Source organism: Choloepus didactylus, chromosome 19, assembly GCF_015220235.1.
Source record: "Choloepus didactylus isolate mChoDid1 chromosome 19, mChoDid1.pri, whole genome shotgun sequence".
NCBI classification, from domain to species: domain Eukaryota; kingdom Metazoa; phylum Chordata; class Mammalia; order Pilosa; family Megalonychidae; genus Choloepus; species Choloepus didactylus.
Window position 1 is genome coordinate 53,980,282 of NC_051325.1, and position 27,569 is coordinate 54,007,850.

General features: G+C 42.6%; 2 protein-coding genes and 1 long non-coding RNA gene across 9 annotated transcripts in view; 2 read left to right on the plus strand and 1 right to left on the minus strand.

The window, feature by feature from the left end:
* Positions 1-8,516, plus strand: part of BCAS4 (breast carcinoma amplified sequence 4) — a 72,878-nt gene extending 64,362 nt beyond the window's left edge. Inside the window, exons 5-6 of one of the 2 annotated variants that reach the window (XM_037812372.1) lie at positions 7,970-8,088; positions 8,235-8,516. In XM_037812372.1, the coding sequence (XP_037668300.1) occupies positions 7,970-8,074 (105 nt within the window). In that variant the 3' untranslated portion in view covers positions 8,075-8,088; positions 8,235-8,516. Of the gene's footprint in view, positions 1-7,969 lie in introns of both variants that reach the window. The other variant, XM_037812371.1, reaches the window with a different exon arrangement.
* Positions 8,517-8,650: 134 nt separating this feature from the next.
* Positions 8,651-27,105, plus strand: LOC119516157. The gene is made up of 3 exons (XR_005213211.1): positions 8,651-8,728; positions 25,386-25,584; positions 26,964-27,105. It is a non-coding gene; the product is annotated as an uncharacterized LOC119516157 (long non-coding RNA).
* The window catches only part of LOC119516153 (activity dependent neuroprotector homeobox), a 33,256-nt gene continuing 20,327 nt past the window's right edge, over positions 14,641-27,569 (minus strand). For all 6 annotated transcript variants that reach the window (XM_037812369.1, XM_037812366.1, XM_037812367.1 and 3 more), the window contains 3 exons: positions 26,307-26,419; positions 24,490-24,582; positions 14,641-22,677 (listed from right to left, as the gene is read on the minus strand). In XM_037812369.1, the coding sequence (XP_037668297.1) occupies positions 19,576-22,677; positions 24,490-24,582; positions 26,307-26,414 (3,303 nt within the window). In that variant the 5' untranslated portion in view covers positions 26,415-26,419 and the 3' untranslated portion in view covers positions 14,641-19,575. The remainder of the gene's footprint in view (positions 22,678-24,489; positions 24,583-26,306; positions 26,420-27,569) is intronic.

Below are 27,569 nucleotides of genomic sequence, written 5' to 3' on the forward strand. Positions count from 1 at the left end.
GAACATTTGAGAGCAGGTTGCATATATCATACTCCTTGAACTCATAACAGTTCTACGTACATTTCCTATGAACAAGGATATTCACTTATGTCATTAACTTAACTGCAGTTAATTCAAGAAAATTAATATGGATATAAATCTTAAATTCTATATTCCAATTTTTCCTTATGCCCCCTTTGAGCTTTTCTCCTCCATTCTTGGATCCACTCCGGTATCTATTGCATTGATTGTCATTAACTCTTAATTAACTGTTTTTTAAAAAATTATATCAAAAAAAATTTTTAAATGAAAGGTATACAATTAAAAAAACATTTCAAACAAACCATAACAACATAACAAGGGAGTAAGAAAAAGACAACTAACCTAAAATAACTACTTTACTTCCAACATGTTCCTACTCTACCCCAAGAAAATAACCTAATATAGCAACATTTCTGTGAACTTGTTCCTACCATACGCATCAGAAATTAACAAACCACTGTCATTCCTGGGCATTCCCAGAACATTAAATTTACCCACAATAGCTTATCTGTTCTTATTGGGTTATCGTTCCCCCTTCATTAATTGCTCTCTTTCGCTAGTTCCCTTACATTCTACATTATAAACCATTTATTTTAGGAGTGTGTTGTTTAACCTCCAGGTGTTTGTGAATTTTTTGTCTCTGATGGTTATTGACTTCTAATTGTAGTCCATTGTGGTCAGAGAATGTGCTTTGAATAATTTCAGTTTTTAAAAATTTATTGAGGCTTGTTTTATGTCTCAGCATATGGTCTATTCTGGAGAAAGTTCCATGATCACTAGAGAAGAATGTGTATCCTGGTGATTTGGGATGTGATGTTCTATATATGTTTGTTAAATCTAATTCATTTATCAGATTGTTTAGGTTTTCAGTTTCCTTATTGGTCTTCTGTCTGGTTGATCTATCTATAGGAGAGAGTGATGTGTTGAAGTCTCCCACAATTATTGTGGAAACATCCATTGCATCTTTTAGTTTTGCTAGTGTTTGTCTCATGTATTTTGTGGCACCATGATTGGGTGCATAAACATTTATGATTGTTATTTCTTCTTGTTGAATTGCCCCTTTTATTAGTATGTAGTGGCCTTCTTTGTCTTTCATAACATCCTTGCATTTAAAGTCTATTTTATGTGAGATTAATATTGCTACTCCTGTTTTCTTTTGGCTCTAGCTTGCATGAAATATTTTTTCCATCCTTTCACTTTCAATTTCTTTGTGTCCCTGTGTCTAAGAGGAGTCTCTTGTATGCAACATATTGATGGTTCATATTTTTTGATCCATTCTGCCAATCTATATCTTTTAATTGGGGATTTTAATCCATTTACATTCAATGTTATTATTGTGAAGGCATTTCTTGAATCAGCCATCCTGTCTTTTGGTTTATGTTTGTCAGATATATTTTTCCCCTCTCTCTCTTAATGTCCTTTAATGAACCAATATTTAATCTCTTTAGTACTGAACCTTTCTCCGTATCTCTCTCTCCTGTCTTTGTTTCTCTGTCTGTAGGGCTCCCTTTAGTATCTGAAGTAGGACAGGTCTTTTATTAGCAAAATCTCTCAGCATTTGTTTGTCTGTGAAAAATTTAAGCTCTCCCTCAAATTTGAAGGAGAGCTTTGCTGGATAAAGTATTCTTGGTTGGAAATTTTTCTCTCTCAGAATTTTAAATATGTTATGCCACTGCCTTCTCGCCTCCATGGTGGCCGCTGAGTAGTCACTACTTAGTCTTATTTTGTTTCCTTTGTATGTGGTGAATTGCTTTTCTCTTGCTGCTTTCAGAACTTGCTCCTTCTCTTCAGTATTTGACAGTCTGATCGGAGTATGTCTTGGAGTGGGTTTATTTGGATTTATTCTATTTGGAGTTCGCTGGGCATTTATGCTTTGTGCATCTATATTGTGTAGAAGATTTGGGAAGTTTTCCCCAACAGTTTCTTTGAATACACTTTCTAGACTTTTACCCTTCTCTTCCCCTTCTGGGACACCAACGAGTCTTAAATTTGGACGTTTTATTTTATCTATCATATCCCTGAGGTCCATTTCGATTTTTTCCATTTTTTCCCCCATTCTTTCTTTTGTTCTTTCATTTTCCATTCTGTGGTCCTCAAGGTCGCTGATTTGTTGTTCAGCTTCCAGTAGTCTTATACTATGAGTATCCAGAATCTTTTAAATTTGGTCAACGGTTTCATTTCCGTAAGATCTGTTTTTTTATTTACTCTTGCAATTTCTTCTTTATGCTCTTCTAGGGTCCTTTCCATGTCCTTTATATCCTGTGCCATGCTCTCATTGTTTATCTTTAGTTCTTTGATTAATTGCTCCAAGTACTGTGTCTCCTCTGATCTTTTGATTTGGGTGTTTGGGTTGGGTTATCCATATCGTCTGGTTTTATCATATGCTTTAAAATTTTCTGTTGTTTTTGGCTTCTTGGCATTTGCTTTGCTTGATAGGGTTCTTTTAGGATATGTAGGAGTATTCAAAGACGAATTTCTAATTTGTCAGATCTACAGCTTGGTGGCGTACACTTTCTCTAACTAATCAGCAGATGGCGTCCGTGAGTCACCTATTCCCCTCAAGTCAGTTCTCCCCAACTTTGTCTTTGTGGTGTGTAGGGGTCTGATTCTTGTGGGATCCAATTGGTGCACCAAGTTTGGGTGTGTTGGTGCTGTCCACCCTGAATGTGGGGTGTGTGTCTGAGCAGTTAGGGAGGGAGGGCAGCTTTAACAATCAAACCTCCCAGGTGTTCCTTGAGATTTAAGGCTGTTGCAACAGTCTAAACCTTCATTTCATCTTGCCACAGATTGTCTCTACTGCTGACCTACAAGTCTTTGGTGTTGGCAAGGTCCCTAGGATTTCTGAATGGGTCCCTCTTCCAAGCCATGCCCTTCTAGAGCCTCTGCTGAGGGAAGGTTGTGCTACGTCACAAGTGCGTGCCATCCCTCAAGGAAAGTTCTGGGCCGCCGGGCGATGTAGGGGCATTCCCAGCCTGCTAAAAGGATGGCTGAATGGGGCGTGTTAATTTCCCCATTTTTGCACAGCTCTGCGACAGTTAGCTGTGGGTGCATGAAAGGCTATTGTCAACACTTGATATTGTGGCATGTACATGTGTTGCTGGAAACACTTCTTGTCACACTGGGTTTTTTGACGCAGCTCTGGGCTGTGGCTCCGGTGCCAGGCAGGAGGATTCCCAGCCCACCAGGAAGATGGCTGCAAGGGGCATGGTTTGTTTCCCCTTTTGGCTAACCTCTGCCTTCCTCGCTCCAAGACAATTAGCAGTGGGTGCACAAAAGGCTATCTTCCATGCCAGATATTGAGGCGTTCGCACAGCTCGTTCCTGCCGTGCTTCACTGTGCGGTTCTCACTGCCATATTTGCAGCCACTTTTGGGTTTTTTTTTAAAAAGAACTAGTCTGCCTCCAAATGCCAACCCTCGGTTTCCCCACATCACAACATGGCTGCCGGATATGCAGTGGCTTACTCACTCATTTCAGAATGCAGACTCCCAGTTTCAACAAGTGCACAGTCCCTGTGGATTTAGCAGACCTTGTCCCTCTGGTGCATCGCTAGAACTGGTGTTCTGGGTCACTTTCTGGCTTTTATCTAATATTTTTCATGGAGGTGTTTTTTTTGCCCTGTCTCTCCTAGCCACCATCTTAGGTTCTCCCCTCCAGGTATTTATTATTTTTTTTAATAAAAAGTCTCCTATCAATAGATAAGCTTTATTGCATCTTTAAAATATCATAAATAGCTCTTAGGAATCATCTGGCATCTTGCTTCCATAGCTGGACATCTCTTGGATCTTATGCATCAGCCTGCTGAGCTGTTCCTTTTTCAGAGACAGAGATAACCATCCAAAATGTTTCTGATATCCTTGTTTTTAACTGTTGTGGCTTGCTGAATCAAAGCAGTTGAATTCAATACAGATTCAGTGTTGTTTCCTTCTAGAATTAATTCATATCTCTGGGCTTGAGGTACTGAACAAGCAACACCTGACCTCATCTGAACCCTGCGGATATATTTTTCACCTAAGAAATTTGGGGTTTCAACAAGAGACCCCCTCTCCTGAATGATGACATTGATGGGGAAGTGAGCACACAGGGCTCGTCGTGCAGTGGGAGCCCAGGGTGACATCCTTGGTCACGTTCTGTCCATGACCACAGACAGTGCAAACTGTAGCCAGTTCCTTTCCGTTGCCCCGCCGTGCATCACCTGAAGCCTCTCTGATGTGATTGAATTCAGTCCCTCCGCAGGTTCCTGTGGGGCCCTTCGTGGTAACTGTGCGTCCCTTCAGTGTGGTGTCGATGTTTTCTGGAACATCGAGAGTCTGGTTGCTGAGAATGGGCTTCATTCTCGCAGTAGATGTGGCAGAGAGCTCCAGTCACTGGATTTAAGGCCCGCCCTAATTAAGGATGTTCTTAAGTCAAAGACATCTGCAAAGACCCTATTTCCAAAGACCACCACATCCGCAGGTGCCAGGCATTGGGTGTTAACATATTGTTTAGGGGACACAGTTCAACCCATAGTACATCTGCTGCTAGGGGACTCCGCTTACCACTTCTCCTTGGTTTCTTTGTAATTCAATATATTTTCCTCCTATTTAGAAGTCTATTTCCTTGAGGGAGGAGGCAGAAGTCTCACCGCCTTGGTAGAATCATTTCAAGAATGAACAGGGGTCGGAATAAGGTTCCAGAAGAGGCCATGCTGACCGGGCCAGGCACTGGTCACTGACTGTGCTGGTTTGGATGTATCATGTCCCCTGAAATGCCTTGTTCTCTGATGCAGTGTTGTGGGGGCAGATGTATTAGTGTTGATTAGGTGTTGATTGAGTGTTTCCATGGAGATGTGACTCAATCAACTGTGGTGAGACCTTTGATTGGATAATTTCCATGGAGGTGTTATCCCACCCATTCAGAGTGGGTCTGAATTAAATCACTGGAGCCATATAAAAGTGTTCACAGGCAGAAGGAGGTGCTGCAGCCAAGAGGGACATTTTGGAGATGGCTGTTGAAAGCAGACTTTTGTTAGCCTAGAGTTTGCCTGGGAGAAGCTAAGAGAACACCCCCAGATGCCTAGAGAGGAACATCCTGGGAGAAAGCCATTTTGAAACTAGAACCCTGGAGCAAGCCACATGCCTTCTGAGCCAACAGAAGTTTTTCGGACATTATTGGCCATCCTTCAGTGAAGGTACCTATTGTTGATGCCTTATCTTGGACACTTTATGGTCTTAAGACTATAACTTTGTAACCAAATAAATCCCCTTTATAAAGGCCAATCCATTTCTGGTGTTTTGCAAAATGGCAGCATTAGCAAACCGGAACACTGGCCCTTGGGCCCCTTGTTGGCCCTCCCCATGCCTGAGAGTTGGGAGAAGGGACATGTTTCTTTTGGATCACAGGATGCTCCCGGGCCCCAGAATCATGTGTCAGGGTGAAAGGGACAGTCCTCGGTCCATCATGATTCACCGGAATGCTCTCTAGACACTAGAATGGCCAGTTCTCAGAAGAAACGGGGGGAAGATGTTCTGACACTGTGGATTATCCACAAATTGCATCCCTCTGGCTGTGAGAGGTATCATGTGACTTTTAAAAATAGCTGCTTCATTTCCCAGTTGTGTTCTGACTGTGGTACTGTCAAAGTGAGTGTGTCCACCAGTCTGCGGGGACAGAGCTGGCCCGGGAAGTTGCTGGGAGAGGAGGAAGCAGGTGGGCTGAGCAAGGGTGCCTGGGCAGAATGCCCTGCTCGCCTTTCTGTGAGACTGACATTGGCCAAGCTGGACTGCTCACCTGGGTTCCAGCTGTGGAAAGAGACACAAGGAGGTATGAACTGGCCGGACATCGGAGCGTAGCCCACCTTCCCTGAATCCTCTGGTGGCTCCTACAATGGGGCGATGGCTCAGTGTGGCTGAAGGGTCAAGGGCTTTGAAGCTCAGAAGTTAGAATCAGTCCACTCTTACTCCACCCCACCCTCTCCCCCCAGGCCAGGCTGATCTCACCTGGCCTGAATATTTGCAACAGCCTCCTCCCTGGGACACCCCATCCCCACCCCCACTCCCTGCCTGCCCCAGTCTGTTCTCTAGCCCACTCTTTCTAAAACACACATCTGTGTGCACTCATTCATTCTCCCTCTCTCCCTCTCTCCCCCTCTCCCCCTCTCTCCCTGTCTCTCTCCCTCTCTCCCCACAACACACACACACACCCTTCCACTTAAAGCTTTAGTGGCTCCCTGGTGCTCTTATGATAACCTTCTTTGCATAGTCTCTAAGAGCCTACACGATCTGACCCGGTTGACAGCTTCTTTCCTGTCCACACCCTAAGCCGTCTCTAGGCTGAACTCTCAGTCCCCAAGCCCAGCACACACTGCTTTGTACCTACTGTTCCCTCAACCTGGAACACCACCCCTCTCACTGCCCTGACGCTCCCCCTTCCCTGGGCTAACTGCTGCGGGGTGGTTGAGATCCTGAATGGCTCTGCCTCTGGAAACCTCCCTGGCCCCTCCGGGATGCGTTGGTGCCTCTGCTGGGTTCCCCAGGCCTTCGCCTCCCACTGTTAGCCCTTGATTCGTTTGTTCCCCTACTAGTTGATGAGCCCTGGGATGGCTGGGACTGTCGTTTTGTTCGCGGTGATGTCCTCAGTGTGCAGAACAGGGCCAGGCACAGCGTGGAAGCTCAGTGAAATGGTGGTTGAGTGGATGAATGCTTGGAGGATGTATGACGTGGGGCATGCCACCTCCCTGAGCCTCGGTTTCCCCACCTCTGTAGTGGGGCTGAGGGGCATGGTGTCGTTGTGGGGAGCAGGTGCAGGGGGAGGGGTAAGCAAGCACGGGCACGGTGTGAGGCAGGCAGGGGATGTTTGGGGTGGGGGCTGCTATTAGCTGGGAGCTAGGGCCCCAGGTTCTTGCCTTGGTACCCAGCACCCAAGCCAGCTGGTGAGGGCCTCAGGAAGAGGTGCCTACAGCAGAAGGTGGGCCAGATGTAGGTCTCAACCTGAGCCGGGCCTTGGAGCAGGAGTGGGCAGAGGTGGCCAGGACATCCCACGGTCCAGGGAGCTGTGGGGGAAAAGGGGTGGTGGTGGGCGGGAGCAGAGGTGAGACTGCTCCCTCTGTACCTATCACACCCACGTGCCTGCCCGTCTCTGCCGGGCCCACCCATCCTCCCTCAGGAGTGGGGCAGTCCCCGGAATCCTTGAGAATCACTGGGGAGCTCCTAAATACCCCAATGCCCAGGCCACGTCCAGGCCAGTTACATCGGATCCTCGGGGGGGTGGGACCTGGGCATCAGTATTTTGTAAAGCTCCCCAAGGGATTCTAATGTCTGGCCAAGCTGGAGAACCCGTTTTTAGTTGGTCCTCTGTAAAACTGGTTTTTCCTGGGGTTGCATATGGAATCTGCAGGTTCCCTCCGATTAGGGCTTGGGGAGGGTTGCTTAATGTACAATCTCTCCTTCCTAACTTGCTCTCAACAAAAATCCAGACCAGAAGCAAGTAAGCAGTTCTTAATAATGGTTTTATTATTTGAAAAGGTAACACATGCACGTGGCGAAAACCTCAGCACAGATGGGTAAAGAGTGAAAGAAATATCAGGTCTCTGGCAAGCTGAACCCCAACTTCTGCTCATCAGCACAGCCACATGCCCAGGCTCTCGAGTCCGCCTGCGGAGCGCGTCTGTGCGTACCCTGTGGGTGAGAGGCCACCCCTCCACGCAGGCGGTAGCATACGAGGTTCCCACTCTCCGTTTGCTTCACCCTGGAGATTGTTCTATCTCAGTCCCTCGAGAGCTGCCTCTTCTTTTTAGTGACTGCGGAGTATTTGCTTGTCGGGGGGGGGCCCATGTGGATGGGGTGCCAAAACCATGCAGCAGCTGTTGTGTCCATGGGACATCCCTGCAGGATGGATTTCTAGAATGGGAATTGTTGGCTGGAGGCCAAGTGGATGCAAAATGCTGATAGAGCATTTTTTTGTCATTTCAGAAGCTGTCAATGCTGGTGCCCTCAGCGTTTGAGCTGCCCACGTTGTACAGGACCGAGGACCATTTTCCTGTGGATGGCAGGGAGGCCAAGCAGCTGGCCCCGTAGTGCCGTTGGCTTCGGTCAGCTTGTGGGCCTCCCATTGGGGCCGAGGGAAAGCATATCTGTGTATATAAAGCAGCTTGGGGCTTTTCTTTCTTTCTCTTTTTTAATGGCTGTTGGTTTGTTTTTTTTTTTAATTTCCTCCTTTGCTTCACACTGACCACAGGGTTCGGAGCAGCATTTGTTACCTGCACGTGGCAAGGCGTTTGGCTGGTGCCGCAGCCTGGTGTTTTACAGGGGACGGCCCCTTGGGTCTGACTTGCCGTGGCTGATGGATGGGGGGTCGGGTTTCCCTTTCCCCCTGTGAAGGGCTTTGCATGGGCACCACGGGGTGCTTGTGGCTGTGCCACCACGGGGATGGGTTCCCGTCTGTCAGTGTGGGCTTGCTGGCTGTAAACCCCACAGCCCATTGGCCCTGCAAATCATCTCAATAAAGGTGTCAAGAGGTCACACGTGTCTGGGTGTGAGCACATGGGCATGACCATTTCCTTTTTACTCCATGTAAATATTTTCTCGAAGGCTACTCCTGCCACCTCCCTCCACCAGGCTGAACCTCCGGAGCTGTTGGACCTCAAGACCCCTTGCCTGAGGGGCAGGTGCAGCCTGGCCTTTGGATTTTCAGCAGGAATGCAGAGGTCTTAGGACTGTGCGGGTCCCCAGGTACATTTACTTTAATTTCTTCTCATGCAATGATGAGTTTCCTGCTATCGTCCTGAGCCTCCAGATGCCGCCTGTGATGGCTCTTTCTGTTTCTGTTTTTTTTTTTTCCTCCTGGAATTTCTCTCAGAGCTAAGAAAACACACATACATGACTGACCTGTAGAAATGCATTAGAATTTCAAGGAAATCTAAAATAATGAATCAGGCAAGATAGCAGTAGAAAAGCAAGGAAAAAGTTGAGTCTTGTCAATTTTAGCATGATTTTTGGAATTAAAAGATACTAGGTGGACCCGATTCAGAAAGTGTCAGCATTTTCCTGTTGAGAATGTTTTTGTAAACTTTTATTGGGTATAGTTTTCATACAGAAAAGAACATCTATAGATTTTTATTAACTGAACACATCCGTTCAAACCCTCACCTAGATCAAGGGAGAAACAAACGTTACAGTGCCCAGAAGCCCCCCTAGTGCTCCCTTCCAGGCAGTACCCCCACCCCAGGCTAGCACTCTCCTGACAGCTCCAGTACAGACTGGTGTTGCTGGATTCTGCACTTGACCTAAGTGGTGTATGAACAGAGTATAGACATACGGTATATGGTCTTCATGTCGGGTTTCTCTGGTTTGACACTGTGGGATGCATCCTGGGACTGTGTGAAGCTATAGATCGTTATTTCTCAGGGCTATGCTGTATTGACTGGGACTCTGCTTAATGAAAGAAGCTTAGATCTGTATCCTGCTGTTTGCACAGGGACAGCAGAGATTCGATAGAAAGTTAATTTTTCAGACAAATTATTGAGGTTGCTAATTTCCTGAAGGCCCTGTATATGTTGACTGCCAGAGACCCCCAGGCTTCTTTCTTCTTCCATGGTCTCAGCCGGGGGCTAAGGGGAATTGGAAGGAATGTCATGTGACCAAACCACAGCAATTTGTTCCCTAAAATAGAGCCCACAGGACAGGAGCTAGGAGCTTAGAGGCTCTGAAGCAGGCTGCCTGAGTGGCACTGCCACCTCCAGCATGGCTCAGCTATGTGACCCTGGCCTAGTTGCTTAACTTCTCTGTGCCCAGCCTCCTCCTCTGTAAAAGGCAGAGAATAATAAGAATGTGAAAGGGTTGTTGTCAGGCTGAAAGGAGAGGCTGTGTCTGTGTTGGCTCAGGGCCTGGCCATGGGACTTTGGTAATGGTAGCAGCTGTTACGGTGACTAGGCTTGATGAGGAAAGATCCAATCCTGCTGCATTTCTCAATTGCCTAGTGGCATCCATGAGCCTCAACGGTGAGTGACTTTAGGCAGTGCCCTAAAATTTCAGAGTGTGACACACCATGGGACAGTGAGAGCTGCTAAAAGTCCAACTAGCTCTCTGTGGGTTTAGCTGTCCTTGGATCGTTGGATTCTTAAAGACCCCCACCCCCACCCCAGCTGCTGAGGAGGAGTGAGGTTGCATGCGTCTATGGGGAGATGGGTGAGGAAGGACCTGGAATAGGTCATTCCAAATTTCCTGGGAAGTGCAATGCCAAACAATTAGCTTTTTTTAAGGGACACTTAGAGGCACCGGGAGAGGAGAAAGGCCCAGACACAGAGCTCCATCAGGAAGCTCCCATCTCAGTCCTCTGGGCTGCACATATTCTGGAAGCACTGCCCTTGTTGGTGGAGTGACTGTGTTACCACTTTAAAGCAAATGTCTTAACTACCATCAAGCAAACAGTCCTCAGCTGCTGATGTTAGCAGGCCCCCAAAGCCCGATGTAAGGATAACTTTGCAGCTGAGGAAAGGGTGCTCTTCTGTTTTCTAGACAGGGGTGCCAGTAGGATGGCCACTGACAATGTAAATAAGAGTGAGGCTTGTTACCAGCCCCTTTCCCACTTCCCAATGGACGTTAGTTTCGTGACTGTCAAAGCAAGAGGTTCCAAATGGTGGCCCGGGCTACACGTATATCTGATTGGCAGAAATGTTTGGTTTGGCCTAAGCTATGTTTTAAAATGTTTTCATGTTGAGACAACTGGGCAACCATCTGGAAAAATCAAGTGAGATCCATCCCTCACACTGTACACCTGGAACAATTCCAAGATTCCAGATGGATCAAAGATTTAAATGCATAAAATGGATCTGTAGAACTAGGGGAAAACAATGGAGAATACTACAAAATGTAGAAGCTTTAAATAATAGATAATTGATTTTATATATATATATATATTTATATATATATAATATTAAACCTCTGACTGGCAAAAGCAAGCAAGCAAAGCCAACAAAGTATCTCAAAACAAAACAAAACAAAACAAAACAAAATCCTAAGCAAATTCAGAAGAGAAATGGAAAAAGAAAATAAGACAAATGGCAAACCGGGAAGATACATTTGCAACTCACATCACAAAGGGATAATCTCCCTATAAAAAGCTCCTATAAATGGATGAGGGGGAAAAAACAGAAAAACAGACAAAGGATATGAAAAGAAAATGTAATAAAAGGCTTTCAGACATTTGAAAAAATACTCAAACTCATTCTGTACCAATAAGTGTAAAATTAATATTGAAATTATTTTGAGATTTTTCATTTATCAAGCTAGTGAAATTTAAAAACTTTAACCCTGTTGGTGAAATCAAAGAAACAGGCATTCTTATACATAGATGGTGAGACTGTAAATTGACACATTCCTTATGGAGGTCAATTTGACAGTCCATGTCAAAATTAAAAATGTATAAGCCCTTGGACCCAATTATTCCACCTTTGGGAATGTAACCCTTCAGTATACATACACACAAAAGAAACGATAGCTGCAGAAGGTCATTCATATCACACACTGAAATAGTAAAAGACTGGAAAGAACCCAAGTGTCTGTTGATGTGGGACCAGTTCAATTATAGCACATCCGTACGATGGAATACTATAAAGTTCTAAAAATTCATTAAGAGTTCTTGATGAATTGGAATGGAAATATTCCCAAGATACGAAAACCAAAGTGCAGAAAAATGTACATGGTGTGCTACCAATTGTGTGAAAAAGAAAGGCATAAAAAATTCACTGGAAGGCTAAACAAGAATTTGGGAACAGTGAATATTGTTTTGGCTGGGAGGTAGATTTTTTCATTGTTTATCTTTTCATACTTTTTGGTTTTTAGCTTTTGAAAACATTTAATTAAAATCAGTTGCCAGCATTTAAAAATTAGGAGACTCCATGGAAAGAATCAGATTTCAAGTTTCTCATGAAAACTAGAATACCTGGCAACATGGCTCACGTTCCTGCAAGGCAACGAACTAAAGCTGTATCACTGTAGAAGGACCTGTGCTCTCCAGTTTCTTTCTTGTATCCAAATTACTTCACTGATTTATGTCACCTGCCTGTCCCCTGTGAGCACTTGCATTTGAGACCCTTAAACCCAGAGGCTCATCTACCGGGGGAATTTATTCCAATGATAGATTACAGCGTCCATGAAGAAATGTGCTGGGCCTCAGCTTTCGTGGGGGAGGATGGCAGCTGCAATGGTTCCTGAAGTCACATCACTTCAGTTCAAGCAACCAGAGGTCTGCACCCCAATCCCAAATTCCCTGAGGCTGAGGTGGGGTGGGGTTCTATTACATAAGTGTGTGCTTTCCAAGGCTCTCCTGTTGGGGGTGACTGATACCAAGTCAGCAAAGAGATCACAAGGAAAGAAAACTTCAGACCAACATCCTTTGTGAATTTAGATGCAAAAATCCTCAACAAAATATTTGAAAACAGAATCTAGTAACATTTAAAAAGGATTATATTCCATAACAAAGTGGGATTTCTCCTAGGAAAGCAAGCAAGTTTGGCTTAACATCCAAAAAGCAGTGTAATATACCATATTAAAACAATAAAGGACCAAAAAACCACATGATCATCTCAACAGATGCAGAAAAAAAGCACCTGACAGAATCCAGCGTCCATGCATCATGAAAATTCACACTTCGTTGGTGAGAAGGGGAGTTCTCAGAGACAGTGTAGTTACTAGGCAGACAACCAAAAGTTGTCTACTTACAGGGATTACCAAGGGGCTCTGGAGATGATTTGTTGACCCAGGCACCTGGAGGCATCAAGGAATTCCCCCCCCCCCCCCCCACAACCCATCTTAAAGCAAAATCCCACTTTGTCCTATGAGCAAAAGTGAACCATTTTGGGGTCTGGAAGAGTTTATATCAATTTTGACTTCAGGCATATGTCACAGAATTTCCTCTATGACTCTTGCGGGCCAGCTGCGGATTCAAAAGCATCAAAATTCATACCAGTAATCACCATGGGGTACATTGCAGCCCTGCAGGCAGCCCCGAGGCCTGCCTCTGCTCCTTCACTGGGTCTTCTGGCACTGTGTGCTTTGGTGCTACACATGAGGCTGTCAGAGGAAGTAGTTAAGGGGAGGACTGCAGGGGACAAGTGTATTTCGTCAGGATAAACAGTCTAAGTGCCTCTCCCCTGAAGAACCAAACCAGCTAAACCTGACTGCTGGAGGTCACCCTCCAGAAGTCAACTGGGAACTTCCTATTGGGTCTTCCAGGGAGATGATCCCTTGTCAGTGCAACCTCCAAAAGTGTGATCAGTACTACTCTTCCAAGAGAGTCAGGCGTGCACTTGTGAGAGGCGAGGAGACATGGAGGTGGGCCCCAGAAGACCAAGGCTTTTTCTTCTGTTGGCATCTTAAGAGCTGTCATGACAGTGGTGACTCCACCTATGGAGTAGGGATTACTGGATTAGACCCATGGGTTCCTTATTGCTCCCAGTGAAACAAGGAGACATTAACACATTAGCTTATATACCTAAAATTGTTTTCCACACACAGGTTGCATCTCTGAGTGTAGAAATAGTTTTCTTAGGCTGCCCGGCAGGTATCTGTTGAATGGGGTGGGGTAGAGAATAAACGGTTTTACACAGGAAACCACTGGTAGCAAATACATTAATCAGGGGAAGGCTCATGCTTGTTGCCCATGTTCACTTATGGGTGGTTGGCAACCTTGGCTGCCCACTGGAATCAGCTGGGCCACACCCCAGATCTCATTACATCCGAATCTCTGGGGTGGGACTGACAGCTCTAGTTTTTAAAGCTCCCTGTGGGATTTCAATATGGAGCTGCGTCTGGGAATTGATTTTAAAGACTAGCAGACGAGACTTTCAAGGAGCAGTTTCTACCTCTCTGCAGTTGGAACATCTGCACTTTTTATCTTTCGCATCCTGTACAGGGTTTCATTTGAAGAGTGTAGCGTCAACATCCATCCCGTGCCTTCCCAAGGCAGCCCTTCTCTGGTGTGGGCTGACTAGATTCCACCCCAACTTGAGGTGGGCTCGAGTGATCCGAGCCAGTCAGGGTAATCCTGGACTGCAGTGCCGGGCAGAGGCAGCTCTGGCCTGACACCAGCCACAGGGACCAGTTCAGGAATGGTCCCTGGCCCAGGACACTTGCTCAACAGTGAGGGAAGCGAAGCCCCCTCAGGGAATGTGAATGGGAAACATCCTCTAAACACTGGGGTGCCCGCCAAGGATGAAGGTGCCAACCACAGAGGTGGCAGAGTGGGAGACAGGAGAACTGGAGCGCTCATTGATGTGACTGAGCAGCTTGCCCTACTCAGGCACAGCATTACCCAGCTGTCCCCTTTACTAAGCCCAGGCTGAGCTGGGTTTCGTTAATTGTTAATGTAAAAGGGGTCTAAGGCTTGGTAAAGTTAGGTGACCACGAATAGGCAAAACTCTCCTGAGGATCCTGCCTGCACCAGAGCCTAGGCAGGGGTTGGAGCCCCATCTCTTGACTCCATGCCCATGCATTAAGGTTTTCAGTCACCCTTGCCTCTTACCTGAGCCAAGAAGGAAGTCTCATTTGGTGCTAGAATGCCCTGGACACCACCCTAATTTTCCTTTTTAACAAACAGCAAGTTTCCAGCTCAGCCCGCAGCAAGTAATAACAGGCAACAAGAATTTAGTCAAGTTTTTTCTTGTATTTATTTATATGGTTTCCTTCTACTAATGGCAAATTATAGTGGTTTTCCTTTTTTGTAGTGATAGCTTTCCTTTTATGAAAAGAAGAGTTGAAACATACTAAAGTAAAAATCATGACGATGGCAGTGTGAATGAGTATAGTCTGGAAACACTGTGCCAAAGTACAATGTTTTGGCTTAGAGACTAGGGTTCACAGGGCTTTGCATTCATCGAAGGAGAGGTTTTTCTTTTAAGGCTAGTCTTTAAGTCAGGGTCAAGAATGCATGGTATAATTGGGAATAGCAGTGGCTATGGAACGAGATAACCTGAGTCAGCATCTCCTCTTTGCCTTCTGGGATCCTGGACAAGTCATTTAGCTTCTCCAAGCCTTCATGTCTGCACCTGAAACCTGGAACTAATACTCCCTTTGCAGGAACTCCTTTTTGGGGGTAGGATGGAGCAGGATTGTTTTGAGTAATCAGATTATGTTGGAATCTAGTGCCCTACAACTAGTCCCAGGAGCTACATTTCAGTGATGTTCTGAAAATAGTTGAGTGATATGTATTCATGATGTGCTTTGGATGTTTTTTAGGAAAAATACCGCACTCCCAAGGAAAGTGTAGTCCCTTGCCTGGAGCTTCCTCCATGAAGCACAGAGTTGTTTCAGCCTTGTGTACCTCCCTTTTCCCAGGGATGATGATACAGCTTTGCTGGCAGAGTGAGTGGCAACATGCAAGTCATGCACTGTCCTCTCCTCTTCCTTGGTCGCCTCCAAGGCAGGGTTTTTATTTTTCATTCCTAGACTCCCAGAAGGCTGCTTCACGTACACGCTGTCACATTCTGCGCCAATCTAGATGGCAACCAGAATAGCGCTTACATTAAGTACGTTGGAAAAGCCCTTTTATTTCTAGTAGGAAGCTTGCTGCCTGTTTGGTCAGTTTCCAAAAGGTGCCCAATTTCCTTAAGATACCCGTTTTATTTCCATGATAATGATAGACATCAACAAAGGTAACACCATTGTAAAAATCATTTCTTTAGGTTTAAATGGCCTCACACCTTTGTGACGAGGCCAGATGGTGCCAAGGTGGGTTTGCAACATGTATGCAGGAACACTGGACTCAAACACACACACACACAACACACACACACCCCAACTCATTTAAATAGTGCAGAAGATTCCGTCCTTTATTCCATTCAGAGCATCTGTCCTGGAGATGATTATAGTTCTGTCCTCCTCTTACTTGGAGCACTTTGAAATCATGACTTAATCATGACTTACAGATCTTCGGGGGATAATTTTGGCTATATGCAACTTTCACTTTATATGCTTCCAAACATAATCCCCATCTAAATTGCAATTCCATTATATTCTAATTATAGTGAATATTCAAGTTACAATATTATTTAAAGTGGGGTAAGTTGCTGGGAAGTAGCAAGATGTAAAGAATTATCAAGTGGTGACCCTCCTTTGGTGCAAGTTTGGATCCATTTTCAATCCAGCCTTCTAGTAGCTATTGGTAGAAATGCTTTTATATTTTAAAACTTGACAGTCAAGATTCCTTGTCTCAGCTATATTATCTTCCTAGATTACCTCATGGTGACCAACTGGAGGCCTTTTCAGAATGTAGGAACGGTGTCTTCATCATCTTTCCAGTCTTCTGGGAGTTTATCACTTTGAGATTTCCTACATGAAGGTGATACCTAGGTGAAACATGTCTGCAGTTGGTACCCACTCAATGAGCGGCAAGCTGGGGTTAGAAATAAGGTCACAATGAGTAGTAAAAACCATTGCCCATGGCGGGGGCAGAAAGCTGACCTGATGCTCTGTAAAGTCCACATATTCAGTATGTAATACTGAATTTCCTTAAGCAAAGGAGATTTTCCATCACTCAGACTAAGTGAATCTGAAACTTCAGAGGACTAGAATCCTGTGGAGATGGTTTTTGGGTCCCAGTCTGAGGTCAAGGTTGTGGAACCACTTTACTCACGTTTAATCCCTTCTACTGTAGTGTTTCAGACAGCGCATTCATTCTTCAGTCTTTAAGGTTTCTCAAGAAGTTCTTGAATCTGCCACATTTTCTTCATTTCTGAAGTGGTGTGCATCTTTCCAAATGGGCAGGCACTTGGACCAAATAGACACACAAGTGCAGGGCACTAGAAATGGCAGATCCTTTTCTGCTTGGAGGCGACAAACAGCTGTTTGAGAGAGAGAGACATCTCTCTTTACCTCAACTCCGGGGGAAAATGTTTCTATGTGCTGAAAAGTTAAAGAAACCACAATCCTAGCCAGTTTGGCTCTGGAACTCATTGCCACAAGAACACAAGAAAGCCAAAAAGAAAAGCTCTGTGAAATAAATAATTATGTTCTGCCATGTTAGAACCAAGATCTACAGAATTGCTTCTTCTACAGTTACAGACATTCTAGACATTCTCTAATTCGAAGGTGGCAACTTGCCACAGCTTTTAAGTGATTTCCAGATTATTCCAAAAGCAAAGAGTAGCAACGGCATCATTTTAAAATGGCTTTTATTGAGACACTCTTAGGGCTTCTGCAACATTTCCAGTTGGGAATTATTTTTATTTCCAACTCTTAAGTGGCACAACCCTTTTCTGAATGTTAAAAACACACATTCCCACCACTTCAGCAAGGTGGTGAGGAAGTGTACTCAACTGTCTCTGTTCAATGTCCAACTAAGAATGTATTTCAATCCTACTACTTTGCACAAGTCTCATTAGTCCTCCATGTAGGACTCCTCTAAAAATCCAAGCTAAGCTCTTCTCACCTGATATAATTAAAGGCCGAGTAATTTCCAAACAATGAGAGATGGCTTAAATTCAGCTATTACTATCCTAAAGCGAGAGAAACAGACCTCTCAATGCCATATTTTTCCTTATTTGGTAATCTGTAACATCTTAATTTGGGGACATCTAGTCCCTCAAAATTAGCTGATCTCCATAGAATTTATCTTTTTCCTGTATAATCGACTTAAAATAGCTCCATGCCAGACCCAGATACCCTAAAGGTTCCAGTCTATTCTAAGCACTTTCTCCTGATTTGCTTCTGAGAAGCGTAACATAATATTTTAGGGGGAGGTTAGTGAGAGTTCTATTTTCAGGTAACAAAAGCATTAACAGATCTTCTGAAAAGGGTCTTAGATGTTATAGAAATCAACTACTTCAGACTTCTTTAGGTCAGTGTCCCTGAGAGGTGACTGATCATCCTCTGCATGGATTAGAGCACCCCATTACTGTTATAATTGCTAAAAATGTTGGCCTAATTCTGCCTCCTTGTAACGTTCTGCTCTTTAGTACCAGTCGCTCTTGAGAATCTATGCAGAATAAATATATCACCTCCTTCCATCTTGAAAACCTTCCAAATGTGTGATCTCCAAAGCCTCTTTTTCTTAATAGCAAGATGGTCAAGAGAATTATAACAAAGGCAGAGAATGGTTGCCTATTTAGTACAATTGTTCCATTATAAAGCAAAAGCTAACATTTACTTCATTTAGAAGAAAGACCACCAGGGCATTAAGTTTCTGCTGGCAAATTAATACTAACTTCCATTTACATCCTTTTATCATTGAGACATTTACATATATAAGCAGGCAGACTCTTCTCTTGAACAAAAGGGGAACCGAAAAGCTCAAGGATGTTTTATTTTAGCAGGTTTTTTTTGGGGGGGAGGTGGTGGGGAGGCAGGGGTAACCAAAAGAATTCCTAACAGGTACCTCAAGAGAAAGCATTCTTTCTGCAAATGGCAGGTCTTGGTTTTCCACAAGTTTCCTTGTTGACTGACTTCCATCTCTGATGAGAAAGAGCCATAGCATCAAATGGACACAAGACTATCATGTATAATAAAGCAAATATTTACATTAAGCACAATACAGCAATTTATTTAGATGTTTAAAATGAATACAAAGGGAAATAAAGATCACAAAATTATACATACTACAACGATGTGTCATATATTAGATGGTATAAATGAATACACCAGGTGGTGTTTAACTAAAGATAAAACTAAATATTCCAAATGCAGCACTCATTGAAGGTTTGCTGCTTCAACACAACACGCTTTTATACAGATTTAAAAGGTGTCAAAATTAGTAGATGCAAAGTCAATTCTTGCATGTGATTTTAGCTTAAAAGATTTCAGAAAACAGAATCTGAAATACCAGTTTGTTTTTTGTCAGCTGTAATGTCAAGGATATTCAGAACAAGAAAAATTCTATAATACAAGAGAGTCCAGATATATATTTTACGTGGCTGGCCTCTGTTGCAAGATTGTACAAGGTTATGTGCAAAAACTAAGTCTGTCCAAAAGTCCATACTAGCGCAGTTTCAAGCTTTTGCTAGGTAAAACTAGATAGAGCGTTTATTACACAGCAAGGGCAACACTAAAAAAAGAAAGAAATCTATGATGGGTTCACAATAACAATATCATAAGCATCACTTGAATAGGTCTAAAAGACTGTACAAATATACATTTCAACTATTCAGAATGAATACATGAAAAAAAAAAAAATTTTCCCAAAGTCTACTTATACACATTGAACTGGTAGCTTGTATGTTGGCCCTATCCTACCATGTGAAGGAGGGTAACACTTCTCAAAGACAGCCAACCATTTACAGAGAGAAAGAAATGCTGAAAAAGCAGATAAAATAAACCTCTGCTTTTCCTCATGTGCGTTCATGAGCCACCAGCTTATTGGTCTTTCACATTTAGTTACTGTGTTTGTCACAGCAGGTTCTGAAGCAAGATCAATGTGTCATATACTTAGAAATAACCACTGGACTTGCAGCAGCCACATATCCACACAAGTCTTATGACCCAGCACTAAAAAGGCAGTACCAGTTAGGATATAGCTTTGCAGTCATACTGAAAGGAGAGAAGAGTTCCAGGCTGCAGCATGTTACCAGTGCAAGGGAACCTGGAACTTATGCCTGCTGGCTGCTCAGTTTGACTCCAGTTAAGCTGCCGTGCATCGGCTCAGCTACCCCATCAGTCATGTTGTCAAATTGCTCCCCGTCCTCACTGTCAATTGTGCTATTCTGCCACTCAATCGGTGGGTTGGATAAGCGCTCATCATTTTCAGATGCATTTTTCCACTGTGACTGGTCCTTGGACCAAAACCCTTCAACTTTTCCATAGGAACTATTCTTCCATTTCAACTGTTCTCTGTCGCCTTGCCTGGTAGCCTTTTTTTTGACAGCTGGTTTACTGCTCCTCACATCTTCACTCTGGGAAGACTCATCGGACCAGGTTCCTGGTTTCATTTCACATGTGTTATCCTCAAAGTCTGACACCTGTTGGGAACCAGGCCCACTCTCAGATGGAGAAGCACCATCTTTCCATTCAACAACATCATCTTGGTCAACCTCACTATCTGAAGCATCATGCATTAGTTTGGTTGGTTCCTCAGTCAAATGAATAGTTTCATATTTTGAACTATCCTCTTTTTGGTCTAACTTCTCAGGTTCTAAAGCATCCTCAGGGCATACTTTAGGTCTATGTTCCTCTGGGTTATCATTAGGAATTTTAGGCTCAACTTCAAAAACAGGGTCAAAAGGGCTACCACTTCCATTGGACTCTTCTTCCAAATTTTCAAAACTGTCTGAGGAACTGTCATCTTCCTTCCCAAGGTTGAGTTTTTTGTCGGCAGTTTTACTAGCATTGACTCTGGAATCCTTCTCATCATGATTTTCAAATAGCCATTCAGCATCAAAATCCATCTCATGTTTGACTTTATTTAATTCTTTCATGTTAAAGCCCAGCAATACACCAGGCTTGTACTTTTCACAATCTCGGACACACTTCTTCCTTTTGTTACTAAAATGAGAAGCAATGTCACTCTTCCACAGCCATAAACTGGCCGCCAGCTTCTCAATTTCTCTCCTGGTGGGATAGGGCTGTTTGTTGAAATACTTTGTTAGAAAGCTTTTCCTGGCTTCATAGGAATCATCTTCATGACCCTTGGGGTCTAAAGCTAAAACAACAGGCTCTTCAGGCTTCTCTTCAAAGAAGGTGGGTGATTCGATATCATCATCTAACTTTCGCTTTTTCAGCAGGGGATATTCCACTTGCTCATAAGTGCGCTTCACAGGTGCCAGACCTGGGGACTGATTAAGCCGAGAGGGTGCATTTGTCTTATCCTGGCCATTTTGGGTCTTTCCAACACCCCTGCAGTGAACCAGGTGCAGTGTGATAGTCGAGGCGGTCATGTTGCTAGTATACACACCAAGGCAATGGATGCATTTGTAGGTGAGCTTTTTCTCAACCGGATGAACTGTCTGAATCACTTGGTGCCTCTCACGTAAGTGATGTGCAAGTGCATCAGATATGGGTCCTTTAAGGATTGAAAAGCAAAGAGGGCAAAGAGTTTTCCCAATATCTTTTTTATAGGGCACTGCAGCTTGCGGTGAACTTTTAACAGGGATATCTGCCTTCTCCTGGACTTTTGGTTGTGGCTTTGAAGGGACTGGAGGATTATTTTGGGCATGGTAAGCAACAGATTCAGCTGGGGCATCTCTCAGGTTGTATGTGGTTACGAGGAGATGGATGTTAGTGTGACTGCCCTGCTGCAATGTCAAATCAAAACTCAAAGTAGAATCTGTCTTAGGTCCCATCTCTTCATCAATATGAACCATTCGCATGTGTGCTGCCATCTTTTCCACATCGTTAAAAGTTGAGCGGCAGTATGGACAAGACAGACCATGAATTAACATGTGGTTGAGTAGGGTATCTGTAGGCAAATAGCGATTACAGTAGAGGCATTTGCTAGTAAAATTGTGTATTTTCATAATATAGTTGGCTACTGCTGGGACCTTCTCAGCTTTATGTTCTTTTTCGAAGTGTACACTATAGACATTTTCAGGAAAAAGCTCATTACAGATTGTACATATTTTCCACTTTTGGGTTGAGGAAGTATTGATTGGGGGAGGGCCTGTGGCAGCTGCAGGTTTGGAACTGGACTGACTTAATACTCTTGATGCTTGCGCCTGGGAGAGGGAAGGAGACTTTAATTGGCTGGATGAGAGAGAAGAGGCATTAGCAGACTGAAGGGAGTATCTTGCTGGAGCCTGAGACCTCTGCTCTGACCCAAGCCCATAAGATCTTCCATTTCCACTTGGAAGTAACTGTTTCACAGACTGAGACTGTTGAGGAATGGAAACTGGTGCATTGCCACCTAGACCCAGTCTCATTGACTGACCAACACCATAGCCCTGGCCTACAGATTTGACTCCATAGTTGTTCTGCTGTAGGTGAACATTAGACATCATGTTGACTCCTGTAGAATTTAAGTTAGGCTTTGGTATTGAAAGTCGATTCACCATCTGCTGTGATGGTAAAGACCGGACATTTCCAGAAGCGAGGGAACCAATTCTTGGTGGGAGTCCCATGCCCTTCTTCTCTTGAGGTTTGGGAGCAATTAGCATCAAGGGTTTGGATCGGGGGACCACCACATTTGTGTGCCCAATCATAGCAGTGACCTGATAGCCTATGCGTTCGTGGTCTTCAATGACATGTTGTACCAAAGCCTCATAGGACTTCGGCATGAAAAGGCATCGCTTGCAGTGAATACTGCCCTCTTCCCGGGCATTTGAGCCTAAGGGGACTGCACCGTTGAGTGATTTTTCACCTGCCTTTGCTATGTAAGGTGCTGCCACATGTTGAAAATGTTCCCTGTAAATGTGCTTCCTAACTATTTCATAAAGAGGATCACGGTAAGTGCACTTCTTACAGTAATAAACAGCTTGCTCTACGCTGTCAGCCTGCTTAGGTTTAAGGCTATCGTTTTTGTTTTTATCTTTGAAAGTGCTGAGGCTGCTACTTGGTGCGCTGGCATTTGGAGCATGAAATATTTTAATGTGTGTTTCCAAAGTCTTTTTGTCTGCATTGAAGGTACAGTAGGGACAATTAAGGAGAATCCGATTTTCAAAGTCTTCACTATGGACATTCCGGAAATGACTTTTGTAGGCAGAAAAAAATTTTGAGGAAAATGGACAAGCACTGCAGCAAAAAGGTTTTGTCCGATAGTCCTAAAGAAAACACAAAAACTGAATCAGAATGCCACTTCAGACAGACAATAACAGGTTCTAGATTTTTTTTCCAGACAATTGCAGAATGCTATTTCTAGAGCTGAATACATTGATTTCAGTGTGTGTGTGTGTGTGTGTGTGTGTGTGTGTGTGTATATATATATATGTATTTTACAGTAGAATAAATTTATGAAATTGCAACTCAAATGAAAATTGTTTTAAATACTCTTTATTTAGGTTCCACAGTGTGAATCAAAAACTCAATGCTAAATTCTCCCCTAATATTTAGAAAAGATCAGTCACATTTGTTGATTGGCTTTAGACAAAACAGAGACCAGTGGTTTCAAGATTAACATTTTACAGTTAGAAATGACAAGAATAAACTATGTGAAATCATTTTCATTCAGTGACTCATGGAGTTGCTAAAGGCTTCAGAGATTAACTATATATAAGAATTCAGGGCTCAAGACACACCATCTATTCTTATCATGGAAAAAATGCATAGGGAAAAAAAAGGCACATCTTCAAAATCTCAAATATTTGTTCTCTGATCAAAGTACAGTGTAGTATCATTCACATTTCATTGCTGATGAAAAAAAAAAAACCAACACTGGTTTGAAAAGTTGGCTTTCTTCTACAAGCCTTGCTGTTCCTTCTCAAGCAAAAACAGCTTCAAAACAACTAATGAAGGGACAGCTGCTTTGAATTAAATTAAGAAGTTAAATAAAAATTTCCTACAGACTGCAAGGAGTACATGGTGTTAAAAAGCCAATAATGCATTGCAGAATATACCCATATCAAAGAGTAATTTTCAGAATTACGTTCATTAACAATTGTGCTGTTGGTCTTTTGTTGGTCTTCTGATGGTCAAATGAAACATATGCCTGGAGAGATATTATCTACCCACCCCACCCCCAGAAACCCACTTTGTTTTCAGATACTGGTTTGTCAAAATATAACCTTCTGCTTTTCCTTAAAGTTTTACCTTTCTTTAGTGTTCAGATATGAGGTTTTGGAATTCTTAAAACCGAATTAACTAACTAAATGATGTGTTCCACTGTAAAGCTTTCACATTTTAAGACTGCTGGCCAATACCTTTGCCTTTTTTGGAGTATTAATAAGAAAGAGCTAGATGTACTAATTTCCTGCCAATTATGTTCTAACACATGAAAGAGATCAGCAATACAGAATGATAATCACTGTTGGAATCACTACTGAAATAGGTACGGTAAAAATAGGATTGACCATCACTTCTTCCCATGGTAAAGAGAACACTACCTATCTCCCTCTGACTATGTAAATTTAAGTAAGTTGCAGTTCTTTGCCACTGCCATCCTAGAGTCATCTATACCCAGAATCTCTTGGTGGAGGTAGGATGCCATCAACAAAGAAAAGTGAGAAAAGCTTAAATGGAAAGAAGAGTCTCTCTAAAAAAGCAAGGATGGCAACATAGAGAACAGAGAAAAATAACAGATAACCTGTATAAACAGAATGTTGAAGAGAACACTTTGGAAATGGAAGAACCAAAGTACTTTTGAGATGGAGGGAGGAATGCTTGTGTACAATGGGCTTCAGAACTTTTAAGTAACAAAACCTCCTCTTCTTACACTTGAAATTTCACTCCAATAACAAAAAATTCAGAAAATTCTTCCTGGCTTTCCATATCACTTAGGAAAATATGAAATATGCAGTTTTGACACATTTGCCACTGCAGGTTTTTAGTTACAAAGGCTCATCACTGAAAGGCCTAGGAGCTGAAAAGGGGGTATACCAAGAATGCTGCCATTTATGGTAGTCTCCTGTGCCACTTACCTGATTTTTTGTAAGTGAAGGGTCCCACAGTCCTACATCCTCCCAAGTAGTGTTTTTCAAATAAAAGTCATTAGGTTCAAACTGTTTAAAATCCTAGAAAACAGTGAAAGAAGTTTACAAAAACATCGTGTTATCAACTGTGGTCCAACCTTACCTATAAATCCTACCACTTAACTAGCGTTGGGGAGAGGCACAGGAAAACCAACCCCATCAAGAACTAAACTAGGAGTGATAAGGCTTTTAGGAAATACAAAAAGGCATATGAAAGTTGAACTGAACATCTTATTTCAACCAAACATTCCCTTGATGATCAGCCAAGTTTCTAAGGAAACCACTGGAAGTTCTAGTTAAGTAAAAAATTCAGCCACATATTAGTAACAAAGCATTTTTTTTTTTATTAGAGTACCATAACTTACCAGTTATAGTACAGGAATGTAGTGCAAGATAGCAACGTTTGCATATAGCATTAGAGACGTGATATTCCAGTTCTGTGCAAAAAAAAATGGAATTTTTTTATGGGGAGGGCAGGGGGACTGAATTGATAGGAAGAAAACTCAGGGTTTCTGAACCTCTAAAGAAGACAAAGCAAATTATTCAAAGAAAGTAAGCCAGTATGACATTAAATTTATATACCTCTATGTAAAAATTTAATGGCCCACTTCTCCCCCAGTTAGGAAGGTAAAAAGTCTTAAGAGTAAAATTTCTCCTGCTTGTAAAGAGTTCATGGTTCAGTGTGGCAATATCAAGACACATAATCTCCAGAGTATGTAATGGGTATGATAATGGAGGAACATATCAAATACAAGATAAAAAAGGCACCTTAACATTTGCATTACTTATTCCTGTGAAAATTATTCTACTGAATAAAAAATGAATGGATTCCTTTATTTGAACAGATCTGATTTTACACTGGGAACAAAATACTAGAGAAGGCTACTTTTGAGAAGCTCCAGTCTCCGTGACAGTGGGACTTGGGGAAAGAAGACCTGTTGCGTGAAGGAATTTGCTTTTTTACTTCCAATTCCACCCAAACAATAACTGAGCACTTACATGTGCCAAGCACAGTGCTTGATGCTGGGGATATAGACAAACAAGGTAAGTGTGTAAGTCTCTGGTCAGCTAGAACTTAAAGCCAATGGGTAAAACAGGTTTAAAAATTTATTCTCAGTCAGATACTTTCTATGATCAACTATTAGATCTGGAGCAATGAGATTCACAAAAGGAGGAGATCACTGCACTCACTAGTCCACAGGGCTGTTTATAACACAGAATAAACGTAAAATAAAAAGGCTAGGAAAGTTTTATAAAGTCCAATCTGTCATACATGGGGAAGATGTTGGATCAGTAAAGCCAAAAAATGTCCAAATCCAAAAGAAAGAAACAGGCACCGCCCAAACCATGGTGCCTCACCACCAGGTCAACCAGAACATTCAGGCTTATCAGAAAGAACACAGGCTCTGGGGTATGACAGACCCTACCACCTGCTTAGGTGTAGAAGCTAGGCCTATTTCTTTACCCATTCCTTTGTCTGTAAATTGGAGACAAGAATTCCTATATCCCACCCCCACCCCCACTGATTGTTTTAGGATTAAATTTAGAGACCTAGTAGAATGTCTGACACACCTAAGCTGCTTTTGTTTTGGGATGCAAAGATGAGAAAGCCATTAAAAGTTAGGATAATTAAGAAGTTCAGGTAAGGCTAATGCTGTGGTTAAAATTCAGAATAACACCTAAAATTAACTGTCTTGGTTCCCGACAGAAAGAAATGGATCAGAAGCTGAGTCAGGTTAAAATTTTAAAAACAACATGCTACTTACTTCTATATGTTCTTTACAGTATTCCAACCCAATGTCACTAAGTATTTTTTTCACAGTTTTCCGGGCTTTTCTTAAACTGCCAAGATTGTTGACAGGAAGTTGGAACATAGTTTCTATTGGAAAAAAAAAATTTAAGTCAAGTCAAAACATGTACAACTTGTAATATATACTAATTCCACTGATGGTAGGATCACAAACCCTGGCCAAGCCTGACACAAAATGTGGGTAGATATCCTTATCTAGTATTTTGTGAATACTTAAAGCAGACAGGTAAAACAAGTACTCTAGAATCTTTTCTATTTTTAACAGGAAAATTTATGCTATAGAGTGACCATGCGACTAATCTGGCACATTTCTGGTGACTGGACTTAAAAAATCAATTCAGCAATGAAACCGAAGTTGAGAATTAGGGAAATAATACCAACCAATTATTTTAAAATCAAGTGTGACTACTCTCTTGTGATGCTGAACCTCTGAAAATAAAAAAAATGTCCACCATAGCAGCATAATTACACAATTTGAGGTGCCAGAGAAAAGAGGTTTTCATAGTCTGGGAATGGTCCGGCACTTTGTTACTGTATTTTAAAGGAAACATCCTTTAAGTTTCTGTACACTCCAAACTAAAGACACTAATGGGTATGTTTTCCCCCGTGACAGCACCACACCAGGACAAAGGCACTCATTTATGGCCATGGAATGAATGCTGAGACAGGAAAGCAGAGCACTTGGTATCAGAGAAAATGGTAACAACTATTATAAACTTTATTAAAACAAAGATAAGGGTGATCCTTTTGAAAAATGAAAGCCTAAAATTTTAAGAAAATTGAAAAACTGTTTTAAATGACCTTTAAAACAGAAAATTTGATCTGCTTTCCTAAGTTCTTTAAAAACAAAAGTTTGTATTTAATAAAATATAATTAGTAAAACTCGGGCAGCTAAGAGTATGCATGGCCTCTGAATTTATTACAATTTAATTATCCAAATACAAAACAATTTTACAGGATATAAAGTGGTTCTAAAAACAAAAAAAAAACAGAGGCAAAAACAAAAGCCAAAGCCTTGGGAATTAAAGTTTAATATATGCAAACCTGGTTTTCTAAGTACTGTTACTCCAAAATACCACTACCATTTGTGAACTGCAATCATAAAGTTAACTAATCCAACCAACCAAGCACGATAAAATTTCACCAATCCAGAAATCAAAGTCAAGTACAAAATGGAAAAGGAGAGGGAAATAAAAGAATGAAACCTACCAAAACAAAC